The 15,285-nt window shown below is 33.5% G+C and overlaps 2 protein-coding genes across 2 annotated transcripts in view; one reads left to right on the forward strand and one right to left on the reverse strand.

Annotated features, from left to right (window-relative positions):
* LOC126880538 (uncharacterized) overlaps nucleotides 1–12,832 on the reverse strand; it is a 391,874-nt gene extending 379,042 nt beyond the window's left edge. The window contains exon 1 of the mRNA XM_050644461.1: nucleotides 12,536–12,832. Within this exon, the coding sequence (XP_050500418.1) occupies nucleotides 12,536–12,680 (145 nt within the window). The 5' untranslated portion in view covers nucleotides 12,681–12,832. The remainder of the gene's footprint in view (nucleotides 1–12,535) is intronic.
* Nucleotides 1–15,285, forward strand: part of LOC114338227 (uncharacterized) — a 212,355-nt gene that overhangs the window by 109,710 nt on the left and 87,360 nt on the right. The window lies entirely within an intron of this gene.

The following is a 15,285-nucleotide window of genomic DNA, read 5'->3' on the forward strand; positions in this document are numbered from 1 at the left end:
ATTAACAATGATAACCATACACATAGAGGGTATTACTTATAATAAATAGGATATTGTGCCTGAACTATGTAAAATCCATAAATGTGATATACTGTGCATACAAAAGACTCACCGAGGCATATCATCACATAGACTTAGCGTTGAGAAAATGCAACTTATCATTGAACATCCAAGTGCGAAGCATGGAAGCGCCATCCTGTTGAGGACAGATATTCCAGTAACATCAGCTGAAAATACAGGCTACAATGATATCTATGTATAAACCACTCGTAAAGAGATTTTGTTTTCTCCTCTTCAAAAAATTTTGCTTCTCAAAAAACCAGATTCATTTTCGGAGATTTAAATAGCCATAATGTTCATTGGGACTAGGCTTTAATGCACAAAAATGGGTTCTTGTGGAATCTCGGGCTGAATAAAACAACCTGGCACTGCTGTACGACCCAAAACTACCCTATTCGTTAAGTAAAATATGGAATAAAGGGTACAACCCGGCTCTCAGCTTCATCAGCATGTCGTTAAAGGACTGTTGAGTTAAGAAGGTATATAAACCTACACCAAAAACACAACATAGGCCCGTGGGAATAACTTTATAGAGCGCTACACCATTTCAATACCTTTCAAACGAAGGTTTAATTTCAAAAAAGCTAACTGAAAAAAATATACTGTGAGAATTGGAAACACAAGTGAAAATATAGGCCGGATCCCCAAAAATTATGATGCGTTCATCAAACTTGTAAAACGAACCTCATGTAAACACATACTCAGAGGATGTCAACAATATTACATATCCAGTCTGAACGACGAAGAAAACGGTGTAATGATAAAATACACGAAAAATAAGGTAAAGATCCATTTAGCGAAATTACGGCGGAGATAAGGGAGAGATTGCAGCAGATACTGAGCACCTCTAGACAAATACGGTGGAGAGGGACATTAAGTAAAATGGATATGACGCATTGCAGTAAACAGGCTTGGAATATGATTAAAAAACTTAACGGTGATCACACAGAGGTGAAACAGCCATATGCAATAACGCCAAATCAGATAGCCCACCAACTGCTTCTGAATGGCAAAGCAATAAGCCATCATTGCAAAGCACCAAAGAATATAAGAACTCAAGAACAGGAAGTAACTCTTGCGGAACCCATTTACCACGGAAGAGCTCAAAAATGGTATGGACGTTATTTAACATCTTCTGGACTGCCTACCAGATTCTAGGACTGTGGCGCAAATCAAAAGTGGTAGCCCTTCTGAAAGCCGGCAAAGACCCTGAACTATAGTAGCTACCTCCAAAATTTATGGCTCGTAAATACAAAGGGTATAGCCTTAGCCCGATACTAGGCAGAAAAACTATAGTCAGATCTAGACTCGAAAAAGTAAGTAAAGTAAGTACCTACTATAATTTCGTTCAAAAGTTGATAAAGGCAGCTTTAATTTATGTTTATTTTCATTATTCATAATGTCTAACACAATGCGAAAGTATATATAAACTTATCTCATAGTTAGTCGTATATCTTCAAGCTACTAGCTACTAGCTCATTGCGCTCATACAAAAAAGTACTGCCTTTGGTTTTACAAAGTATAGGGGAGTGCATTTAGATTTTCACTTCGGAAAAAATCAAACAAGATAAAACTTTTTGTAATTTCATTAAGAAATGTTTAATAAACAACATATCAAAAAGTTCTACTCGAGAAGTGGGTGCTTCATTTTTATTAAACAAATGAACAGCGAAGTTAGATGTTTTTTTAAATAACTCCGAAAATATAATTTTTAGAAAAAAACTGACTTTACCATTGAAAAATTCAGAAAATTTTACAAAAAAAACCTTATACGAAGATTTTTCTAAAATTAAATCTCTAGCTTCTGTAATTTTTTATTTATAACGCTAAAGTCACTCTTCTCACACACATTGGCGCACTGTAAACTAGCGTTGGAAGAAGTGCACGGTTGAGTTTTTTTTTTATGTAATTCTTTAACTAATGGATCAAAAGAAATTTTACAAATTGGACATGAAAGAAGATGAAATAAGCTATCTTATGGTTGTAATAAAAAGAAATAAAATGTATGGACATAAGTACGGTGTGGGCGGAAATTGAGCCTTACATGAATTTTGTTTAAAAATGATTTAAAAATGTGTAACTAATACAATTTTACTTATAAAACTCTCAAATTTGCAAAACTTAACTCTCAATCATCTTACTAAACGATCCTTTATTCAAAAAAAATCTCAAAAATTTAATTCAAATAATACCATGTCTCAAAAAATGTAATTTTTGAAAACTTCGTAGTTTTACAGAATTCCCACCAATTTAAGACGGTATTACTCAAGTTTGAATAAATCTAATACAGTTTTTTTGCTATTTTTTTAAAGCCTGGGATGTAATCTTGAAAAAACACTGAATTATTTTAGTTTAAAAATGAAATAAATAATTTATTTTTGAGAAAACTAAGAAAGATAACAAAAATGTAATACAAAAACCGAAAATTACCAGCTGAAAAAATGTATATACAGAGTGATCAAAACTTTTTTCTGTAAAACTTACCTAAAATACATTTAACAATAAGCTTCAACAATAATAAATGTTCAACAAAAAAAAATTTTTTTTAGCTCTTATACAGTATGTCTGCGTAACTTGGAACCTATTGATAACTTTTTTAATATCAGTTTTACGAAAAAAATTATTCTTTATAAAATACTCTGCATCGTATATAACATAAGATGCAACCATCAAATATCAAATTTTGTTAATTTTGTACGAGGTATGTCAAAAAATATGAATTTCACTCAAGAGAAAAGTACCTTTATATTTCACAATATCGAAAATTATTATAAAGAAAAGTTGTTTGGAATTAAAAACTATGTTCCAATATGTAATTATATCCTTCTAATCGAAAATTTGTTTTTTTTTTAAATATTCTTTCTAATACATTTTAAGTTTTAATATTATTGTGAAAATTTTTGTTTATCTTTTTTTTAAGAATGAAATTCCATATTTGTTTGATTGTATTCTACTTGTTTTTCATTTAAATATCCGCCATTTTGGATCCGGCATTTTGAAATTTAAATTTTATCTTTAATTCAGATTCAACAACCTGTTAAAAATAAAGACAATAAATGTTTTAGAAAAATGCTCCTTTTTATGTTCTTTTAAGAAAATCCGCATTTTGGATCCGCCATTTTATAGTTTATAATGTTAACATTTAAGTTAGGTCTATCAAAGCACTCAAAAATAAATATATGTAGAAATAAATACATTTTGTAAAGAAATTATGATTTTACAACTACTTTTTAAGTTATTCGCCATTTTGGATCTGCCATTTTATAATCTAAATTATCAAAATTTGATTTAGGTACAGCAACCTCTCAAAAATATCCACATATATGCAAACAAACACGTTTTATAAAAAAAATTCGGATTTTACAACCACTTTTTAACGATTTTTAGGAAAAAATCCGCCATTTTGAATCCGCCATTTTGAATTTGCAAATTGTAATGTCAGATTCGGGTTCAGCATAATCAAAACTATTTATCAAAATAAAATGTTGAATTCACCCATATTTTTAACATTATTTACCTATACAAAACAATTGTTATTGTTTAAACAATTAATAAACAATTAGCGGAGAAATTTGTGAGTAGAACTTTTTACTTTAACATATTTATAAACTAACAAAAAAAGTTTTAGAAAAATATAACCTTGTTTGATTTTTTCCGAAACATTGTATCTTTTCGTTCTAATTACACGCCCCTAGTAGGTCTATTCGGCATTCGTTATATAATAAAAAATTTAAAGAATAATCTTCTGTGTAAAAGGTATATTTATTTTAAAAACCCCAATAAAGGGCTACAATTACAAAACAGAACGTTTTCGCTCTAAAGAGAGCATCATCAGTGTTTTTTGCAAGCTCTACATGCTAAGCCAGCAAAAATACATGGGCAAAAATCCTGACGATCGATGGATTAAATTAATAAAGATACCCTAAGGCATTATATGACTTTCCACGAAGCACGTGGGTGGTTGAGTCGAAATCTCTGTCTTCACAAAGAGAAAGGTGAAAGCCAACCTGTGAGGGTTGGCTTTCACCTTTCTCTTTGTGAAGATATAGATTTCGACTCAACCACCCACGTGCTTCGTGGAATAGTCATATAATGCCTTAGGGTATCTTTATTAATTTCATCCATCGTCAGGATTTAGTATATAACATTTTAATGTAAGACTTTTAGTCGACATTTTAAGGGTTTAACCCATGTATTTTTGGTGGCTTAGCATGTAGAGCTTCCAAAGAACCCTGATGATGCTCTCTTTAGAGCTAAAACGTTCTGTTTTGTAATTGTAGCCCTTTATTGGGGTTTTTAAAATAAATATACCTTTTACACAGAAGATTTTTTTTCAATTTTTGTAATTAATGGTATACAGTCAGCTACAGGAAATTTTTCCTTGTGGATTTTAATATAATAATAGGGTTAACAGTCTTATTAAATGTACTACCACAGCGCAGCTGTGACTCACCTTATAAATATGGTTGTGTTGTTCTTCTCCCAACCTGTATTTGGGATTAAAGGCTAATGCGGGCTTTTACATGAAACAATTAAAACGCGGTAAAACTGATCGCGATAGCTGCGCATCGCGTTCATTGTCAATGAAACAGTCAATAATGAAAGAGACCGCATTCCCAAGAAAGTCATTATCGTTTTGACTGTATTCCTTGAGATGTTGCAAAGATAAACCCATTCGCAAGTTTTTTTGGTCCTCCGACAAAAAATGAGGAACCTATTGGCCACAAACCTTGCTGTAATCTAGTTTGTGTAAGATACTATAGCCAGATCCTATACTCACACCATAATTTTCTGAAATTGCTCTTATTGAAATTCGACGATTTTCTCTAATCAAGCCTTCCGCACATGCCATTCCTGTCTGTTGATGCATTACTCAATGCAATGGCCGCAGCTTATCATTCATATCCTGTCTTCCACTCTTAAAATTTTGACACCATTGCTTGACAGTTGGATGGGCAAAACATATGTTTCCATACACTGCTTGCATTCGTGTATGAATTTGACAAGTAAGTTTTACCAGAGACTTATGCAGAAAATAATTCAAACCGAGTACAACGATGAGTAGATAGAGTAGATACGAGGTGTGTAATACATTGACGGAACAGCAAAAATACTAATAAGATGGACAGAACATTTTAAGGAAAATGTAGAGGGAGATAGGAGGGAAGCCAATCATGGTATATCGTAAGAACAAGCAGACATTGCCGAGAAATCGGATCAAATAGCATCGGAGCTATTGAAGGATGAGAAGCTATGAGAAGCATTACTAAAAACAATACATGAGCTATTAACAAAGAACTGTTGAATAGAAATTACCAGCTGAATCACAGAATTTCCTGGAGAACTCTATGCTTTCGCAAGATAAATAAATACTATATGAGCATCTGTTTCTTTATTCCTGTGTTTTTAAATCAGCTTCCTTATAATGAAAATTGCATCTGTTGTTTATCTGCCTTGCAAAACTGATTGTAGGATATTTCGGACATTTATCGAATTTATAGGAACTTGTAATACCGATATAAGTATAAGTAAGTATATGTTATGGTTTTACATATAATATAGCATTAACAGTCTTATTAAAATGTATTAGGTAGGTACCACAGCGCATCTGTGACTCACCTTATAGATATGGTCGTGTTGTGTTGTTCTTCTCCCAACCTGTATTTGCGGTTAAGTTGGCTAAAAAGTGCGCACTTTTATATGAAACAATACGCGGTAAAACTGATCGCGATAGCGGCGCATCGCGTTCATTGAAAAACAGTCAATAATGAAAGAGACCGCATTCCCAAGCCACGAAAGTAGGACGCACACACATGGTGCATTGCATTTCTCCTCCGACAAGATGATGGTAAGCATTTTGCATTTTATTTTTTATGCCATTAGAGGAATGTATCCACTTATTCGCTTAATGAACGATATCTGCGCTTTTTTGACGATTATTTTATAACGGGTGCTATTAAAAGCAAACATCGTGACATATCATGAACATTGTTGTAATCTGATGTCTCAGTTTTTCTTCAAATATCTTTTCTCTTTATTCTTGGATCAAAGATATCTTCCATTTAAAACTAATTAATTAAATCTAACATAATCTGCTTAACATAACCATAGAAGAAGTGAAACGAACCCTAAAGAAAATAAAAACAACAAGGTTCCGGGAGACGACCAAATAGTAATAGCAGCTGTTAAAGTAGGAGACAAGAAACTGCTAGAAGTAGTAACTGAACTATTTAACCTATGTCTAATAGTATGGTATAACTAGACCCAAACCCGGACAACCAAAGTGAAAGTTATCCTCCAACACCAAATTGTTCTATATGGTCCACATAATGTTCAGAAAAAAGTCACACCATTTTGAGCTTCGGGTTTGGGCCGTAAATGCTTTAGCGTAAATTATGTTCTTTACTAAAATTTTCTACATAAAATTTAAAACAAAAAAGGTCCAATACATAATTGTTATAAAATCAACGGTTCCAGAGTTACGGAGGGTAAAAATTGGAGGTTTTCGATACTGTTTATATTTTTTGGGCAATTTATAATATTATTACTGATGAAAGAAATTTTTTTGTAAATAAAATTTACTATTTCAGTGGCCGATGGTATGTTAGTGATAAGCCCTTGAAGAAACGCCAACCTAACCACCCAAAATCATCATCAATTGTCCAAATAATATAAAAAGTATCGAAAACCTCCACTTTCACCCTCCGTAACTCTGGAACCGTTGATTTTTGAACAATTATGTATAGAACCTTTTTTGTTTTAAATTTTATGTAGAACATTTTTGTATAGAACATTGATTACGCTTAAGCATAGTTTTAGAACTATTGACGAAAAACGTAAAAAAACTACTAATTTATCGACTTCTCTCCCATCTCCACCCCAAACCGGACGCTCAAAATGATGTAACTTTTTTACTGAACAATATGTGGACCATATAGAACAATTTGGTGTTGGAGGAAAACTTTTACTTTAAATGTCTGGGTTAGGCGTTTTTTTTTGGACCAATTACACTATACTACCTCCGTAACTTTGGAACCGTTCATTTTAGAAGGATTATGCATAGGACCTTTTTATTTCAAATTTGATGTAGAACATTTTTGTATAGAAGTTGGTTCATGCTAAACCGCATAGTTTTAGAAATATTGACGAAAAACCTAAAAATCTACGAATTTACCGATTTCTCCCCCTCTCCCCCAAACCCGACGCTCACAATGGTGTGACTTTTTTCTGAACATTATGTGGACCATATATAGAACAATTTGGTGTTGGAGGATAACTTTCACTTTGGATGTCTGGGTTATGCCGTTATTTGGATCAATTTTATCATACTATAAACCAAGGTACAGTCCCTACAAAACGGAACAATGCAATTACTCTCCTAGTAGGTACTTACAAAAAAAGGAGATATATATCAGATCTAGAGAATTATAGATTGATAAGTCTGTTGTCGTGAGAAAGAAAGAATAGATGGTAGTTGGATGCAATTAGCACAATATCGAACTTCCTGGAGACGTGCTGAGGAGGATTATGTCCTGCAGTGGACAAAAGAAGAAGCTGGATGATGAATTCTGTTTTCTCATTTCTACAAATGGTTTACCAAATAATCACAAAACGCTTAGAACGAAAATTAGATTTCAATCAGCCTAAGGAGCAAGCTGGGTATAGGAAAGGTTCTCTTCTTCTTCTTCTTAACTCAGGCGAGACTCATTAGTCTCTGGCACTTGGTCATAAGACCTTTGTACCATACCTTGTTTTTTCCCTTAAACTCTAATAAGTTCTGTGGTCTCAACGAAGGGCAACAGTTTTCTTATTGGTAGTTTTAGGATCTTCTCTAGTTCAAACCTCAGTTGACCAGTGAATTCCTGCCTTACATCAGATAGCAAACTGCAATGGCATAATATGTGTATGGCAGTCTATTCTTCCATTTCGAACTTTCTGCACCATGGTTCATTCACCTTACCTAGTTTGTATAGGGTATAGGTGATTTCTTAAACTGCAATGTTCGGTCACCATTTCAGTGACCGTTTTGATCTCTCGTTTATTGAGGTTCATCAAACTGTTTGAGAGTTTTTTATTAATATTCTTGATTATTTTTTTAGTCTGGATTTGCCCTTGAGTGGCTCTCCATTTATTTTGATGATTCTTTATCAGCCATTTCTGAACATCGTTTTTCGTAGCATCTTTAGTGATGCCACAGAAAGATTCTGTGGCAGACAACAAATTTTCGAAAAACTGTCGCATTATTTTCAATTTATTCTCACTCTCTTGTGATATTATACCCGATAATTTTTGATAATTTCCCGTCGTCAAGTATATTACATCAGATGCCCTTCGTTGTTACGGAAAATGAACATTCAGTGACATTAATGACAATAATTAATGTTTTACAAACTGTCACAGAAAACACCAATAAACAGATTTAGCAAATATTCAGGTGAATATCTCAATAAAATAGTAGTTAAAATGATTTCAAAATACAGTTTTATTCATGAAATAATCTTATCGAATTAGGTACTCTCGAGCTCTTAAAAATGACCGATTTGTTTTGCCTTCGTGACACTTTGACGTAATAAATTAAAACTGTCGAAGTGTCAGTCGGGATAAAAATCGACAATTTCAGAGCTCTCGTGTAATTACTACTGGTAATCAGCCACGACTTTCATAGGGCTTTTAATCGATTGTCATTTGTTTCGAGCTTCTGTCATATATATGATTATACGCCATATTATGACAGAAGCTCGAAACAAATGACTGTGAATGAAAAACCCTATTCATATGAATACGTTGTATATGTTCCGAAATAAGAGGATCAGACTTGGCTATGGTCTAAATTAATTAAAAGATATTGCCTTTATTTTTTTATAGAGTTCGGAGCTCGATCCTCGCATAGCTACATTTTGCCCTAGCTAAATAGGGGAGACCGGGGCTAGTTGTCACAGGGGTAAGTTGTCACAATGCCGATTTTTACCTTATTCTTGAAGTTACACGCTGTGTCATCTACACTCAAAAGGTCTTATTCATCACCAATAGTGCTTTTCATCGATTGTCATTTGTTTCGAGCTTCTGTCATATGTTATATAATCTGTGTATAATATTAATATACACGGATTATACGACATTTGACACAAGCTCGAAACAAATGACTGGGAATGAAACGCCTTATTCCACACAAAATATTTCAGAGATCGGAGAGTACTTAATTATTTCTCTTATTTGTGTGAATGTGTTTTGGAGCTACGCATGTAACATTTTTAATATTCAGTCATCTCGTTCTGTGAGTGAATTTGTGAAACCAAGGTAAGAAATAGCTATTTGTATAACAAGGGAGGAAAGTGCTACTTTTCCTCCCTTGAATGATTACTGCCCTCCGCTACGCGTCGGGCAGTAAACTTCATTCTCGGGAGGAAAAGTAGCACTTTCCTCCCATGTTATACATATGGTTTTTCCACCTTCCTCAAATAACAAGTTATTTTTTCATTTTTACTTAATTTATTTATATAACTAACCAACAATAGCTATTTGTATAACAAGGGAGGAAAGTGCTACTTTTCCTCCCGAGAATGAAGTTTACTGCCCGACGCGTAGCGGAGGGCAGTAATCATTCAAGGGAGGAAAAGGCACTTTACTCCCATGTTATACATATGGTTTTTCCACCTTCCTCAAATAACAAGTCATTTTTTCATTTTTACTTAATTTATTTATGTAACTACCAACAAAATTTATTAGAGCTAAAACTAACAAGTAGGTACAATATAACTGTCAACTGTCAAATATAAGTCAAATTATTAATGTAAACATTGTTAAATCAGAATAACAATTTACTGTTTTTTACCATTCTGCAAAATATGGAGTGTTTTTAAATAAACGTTAAAATGTATAGATACTTACGTAATAGAAAATAGATATTATACAGAGCGTCAGTAAGTTATATTTCATGAATGAAATACCATGACGTCACTTTTACTTTTCCTCCCTAGGGAGGAAAAATATTTTCCTCCCTAGGGAGGAAAAGTACAACTTTGCTCCCTACAATCAGGTCCGGAAACGTATACTTTCGGTAGAGGTAGGTGGAAAAATTTATTAGAACTGAAACTAACAAGGAGGTACAATATAACTGCCAATTGTCAAATATAAGTCAAATTATTAACGTAAACATTGTTAAATCAGAATAACAATTTACTGTTTTTTACCATTCTGCAAAATACAGAGTGTTTTTAAATAAACGTTAAAATATATAGATACTTACGTAATAGAAAATAGATATTGTACAGGGCGTCAATAAGTTATATTTCATGAATGAAATACCATGACGTCACATTTACTTTTCCTCCCTAGTGAGGAAAAGTACAACTTTGCTCCCTACAATCAGGTCCGGAAAAGTATACTTTCGGTAGAGGTAGGTGGAAAAATATATTTTAAAGGGTACTGTCAATCTTGTAGGCTACAATGTAGGCATATTTTAATATATTTATTCATTTGAATATTTTTGATTTGACATTCAGTTACGGAAGCTTATGTGGGGCTAGTTGTCACAAATTATACGGGGCAAGATGTCACTGTGACAACTTGCCCCGCAGCATTTAAATCTGTTGAAATGATTTTAGAACGTATTAAAATCAAGTTAGATTGGTGCAGAATACAGGGTAAATCATTTGTGGATTTGTCAAAAGTAAACGTATTTGTGAAAAAGCGATTTAATACCTATATATACACACCGTTCTTAGGCGTCAACGCCCTTCGGTAGGGATCTATGGAGGAGTATCACCAAGCCGGAAGCCCTTATCCCTTCCCGTACCGCTCCTCCATAGGCCGATCAGACGCCAGTTTATTCCAGACCAAGCCGTAGACTCTATCGAGTTTTATACTACGGCGTTGGCCTTTTATAAATTTCATGACCTAGCTGAGGCTCGAACCAGCGACCGCAAATCGCAAATCCACTAAACTTGTCGATCGACTGAGCCCCAGCTAACTGGACCGTCAAGACCGACGAGGATATAATACCTACAGGATTAAAATGATTGTTATAGTGTTGCCGTTCTGAGACTATAATCCGTGTTACACATAACATAATTATTTCTCAGACTCCGCTTTTGTTAGTGGCTCGGTAAAACTTAATATTTTACATATAATGTAACAATTTTAATTGCTTTTGATACCTAATTACTTTCAGGTGGTTAGAACATACAAGCGAAAGACCCATTGAGTTACTCCACAGTTGGATGTTTTCTTGAGAGCAGCAGAAGCTGTAAGAAATGAGGAACATATGCTGGGGCCACATTAACGTCTAATGCCGTTAATTAACACATTATTTGCCATATCTGTAATGCAAATAATGCGTTAATTAAGGGCATTAGACGTTACTGTGGCCCCAGCATTAGGAAAGCTGCACGAGATTTTGGTATACATTATCGGAGTTTAGCAAGATTTATCAAAAAAATGCCAGAGACCAATCTTCTTTAAGTTCCATCCTCTATTGAAGGTTGGAAATCATCATGGCAATGCGGACCCTGTTGACTGCCGCTCTAAATAGCTCTGCACTACTGCATTCGAACCATTCCCGTAAGTTCTTAAGCCAGGATGTTCTTCGTCTTCCCACATTTCGCTTTCCTCGGATTTTGCCTTGCATAATAAGTTGTAATAATGAGTATTTTTGCCCTCTTATCACATGTCCCATGTACTCAAGTTTTCGTCTTTTGATAGTATTATTTCCGGTTGATTTCCTATCCTTCGACATTCTTTGAATCCATGATATTCGTAGGATTCTTCTGTAACAACAAAATTCAAAGGTGGCCAACTTATTCAAATGGACTTGTTTCAATGTCCACGCTTCCAAGCCATAAATAAGAGTAGAGAACACGTAACATCGAAGCATCTTTAGGCGTAGTTCTAACCTTATATCCCGACAACAAAGAAACTTTTTAAGTTTAATGTTCCTAAGTGTCTGTAGTTATCCATACTCTCAATTACAGTATCTTCAATAGTTAATTGGATATTTGCGTGTGCTGATTTAGCTATGATCATGCATTTAGTTTTCTTTAAATTCATCTTCAGTCCGTACTCATGACAGCGTTCATTAAGGCATTGCATTACGTTCTGTAAATCATTGTTGTTATCTGTTATTACTACTGTATCGTCTGCAAAACGTAAGTTGTTCAAAACTTCTCCATTGATAGATATACCTTCTATTGAATCTGAGAGCGCTTCTTGAAATACCGCTTCACTGAAGACATTGAAAAGTAGTGGAGACAGCACCACAAGAGACCAAATCTTCTTCTTCATGTACCATGTCCTTTCAGAACGTTGGTTACCATCATAGCTATCTTAATTTTATTCACTGCCACCCTGAATAGCATGCTTGTATCAACACCATACCAATCTCGCAAGTTCTTCAACCATGAGGTTCTTCTTCGTCCTGGACTGCGTTTGCCTGTTATTTTTCCTTGCATAATATTTTGTAGCAGCCTATATTTGGGACCTCTCATTACATGTCCGAAGTACTCCAGCTTTCTCTGCTTGATGCTTTTTATGATCTCAGTAGTCTTGCTGGGACGTTCTAGTATTGTGGAGTTTCGAATCTTCTCTACCCAGGAAACTTTTAAAATTCTTCTATAGCACCACATTTCGAAAGCCTCAAGCGATTTAGATCGATTTTATTCACAGTCCAGGACTCGACACCATAAAGTAAAACCGAGAACACGTAGCAGCGAAGTAGGCGGATCCTCAATGCCAATTTTAGGTCTCTGTTACATAACACCTTGGACATCCTTCTAAAAGCGGCTCTAGCCTGCTCTAGTTGCTGTCCAAGGTAAACGATTTTATCAACTTGCTCAAGTTTGGTATTATTTACATATACAGCGTGTCTACTTAAGTTGGAAACATATGGGAAACTTTTTTGTTATTCATTTTACGAAAAAAAGTTATTCTTTGTAAAAAGTCTTCATGCTCTAAAGAGTAAAGTACCTTTATTTTTCACAATATTGAAAACGGTTATTAAAAAAGTTGTTTAGAATTAAAAACTATGTTTCAATATGCAATTACATCCTTCTAATTGAAATATTGTGAAATATAAAGGTACTACATATAATCTTGAGCGAATTTCATATTTTTTGACACACCTCGTATAAAATTAATAAAAGTTTATATATCATGGTTGTGTCTTAGATTTTAGACCATGCAAAGCTTTTTATGAAGAATAACTTTTTTTTTCTTAAAATGAATAATAAACGAGTTATCATATTTGTAATAATTAAAAACGATGTTGGGTATCCATAAATTTGAAAAAAAATTTTTTTTCAATTAGAAGCATGTAATTGCATATTTGATCTTAGTTTTTAATTCCAAACAACTTTTTATCATAAGAATTTTCGATATTGAGAGAAATAAAGGTATTTTACCATTGACCGAAATTCATATTTTTTGACATACCTCGTATAATATTAACAAAATTTGGTATATGATGATTGAATCTTAGGTTTTGGGGCATGCAGAACTTTTTATAAAGAATAACTTTTTTTCGTAAAATTAATAATAAAAAAGTTTCCCATATGTCTCCAACTTAAGCAGACACGCTGTGTAGACGGTTTTATATGCTGCTGTTTACTTATTACGTCCAATAGAACTGTCCAAATGGGATAAAAAAAATCTCGACTCGTGTTCTATGAGAGCGAAGAAATCGAACTAGAAAAATATTTGAAAAAAGCTTCTGATAGGTACTTTGATTTAACACATATTGAAGTAAGAAATTATTCTTACTTCTTAAGTTTATAGTGCTTTTATTGAGAGTTAGATTTAATGTACAGCATGCAAACAATGGACACATACAGACTGCACCAATGGAAACCAATTTTATGTGTGCCACAATTGTGACTGTGAGGACGATATGTAGTTCTTTCTAAGTTCGTGAGTTCTTCTTTGAATAAAAAGGTTTTATTTCTTGTTTACTTTATTTTTGTAATACTGTGACAACTTGCCCCAGGTACTGTCACACAAATCCTGTCAAAGGTTAAACCATCTTACCATTTTAACTGCTAGTACATAGAATTTTAAACAAATATGAATGGGTAGCCTACATACCAACTCATTGTTTGGAGAAAGTTTGGTTTAAAAAAAAATAAAATGTATCTGAGTTACAGAGCCAGAACCAAAAACTGTGACAACTAGACCCGGTCTTCCCTACTACAGTTTATCCTTTAAAGTAGATCTTCCCATCTTCTGATCTCTGAGTTTACTATTTGCTGATGATGTGCATCAATAATGCTACCTCTTTCTACATCAGTTATCATGCAGATATTATTAATTCTACAGAGTTTTTATGACTTTGAATACGCAGTTTCATGAATTGTTAAGTGCCTTGATAAGTGTTGCCAGCTTTTAAATTTTACTGTTCCTAAAGGAACACCACAGTATTGAAAAAATATTTCCTTGTGGCATTTTTATAATAAACTATTTTTAATGGGAAATAAGCCACAATTTTACCAAAAAAATGATTTTATTAACGTTTCGAAGCCCAAATCGGGTTTCGTTGTCAAAATACAAAATACTACTAAAATAAATAAAAATGTTGCTAAGTAAAAAAATTCTTCTAATAATTTATTTAATCTGACTCATTTATATTGGCAATTCAGACGTATATTATACATTTTAAAGTAGAAGACTTTAAAATGATATCGCCAATATTTATGAGTTGCGTTCCTGAGACGACTTTACTAAAAGATAGTTCATTCAATTACATGAAATCAATCACAACTCAAGAATATCCGTCACAAAAAAATCATAGCATGTAATCTGTCTTTAAAAAGACAACCAAATGCAACGATGACAGTAAAATTCTCGCGTTAGAGATTCCATAGTAAATCACGAGGGAAAACCAGGAAAAAACCTCGTGATACTATCCCGACATCATAAGTATTTGGTCTTACATTTAATTTACTTTCAAAAAACTAATACCAAATTCTGACTTTAATATGTTTAAATTATAAATAAAATTAATAATATATTGATATACAATAAGTAATACTAAAATATAAAATTTGTACTAACTCGATATGTTATTGACTTACTAATCGTGGTATTTTCTTTCTATTGACTTCCTCTTTCAGTATGGGTAACCACATTCTACTGCATTCTACCGAGGAATTTGCGACACAATTGGTTTCATTTAGCATAAATTAGAGCCTTCTTCTTCTTCTACGGCACTACAGCCCAAATTGAGCCTTGGCCTCCTTT

This window comes from Diabrotica virgifera, chromosome 2 (assembly GCF_917563875.1).
Source record: "Diabrotica virgifera virgifera chromosome 2, PGI_DIABVI_V3a".
Taxonomy (NCBI): domain Eukaryota; kingdom Metazoa; phylum Arthropoda; class Insecta; order Coleoptera; family Chrysomelidae; genus Diabrotica; species Diabrotica virgifera.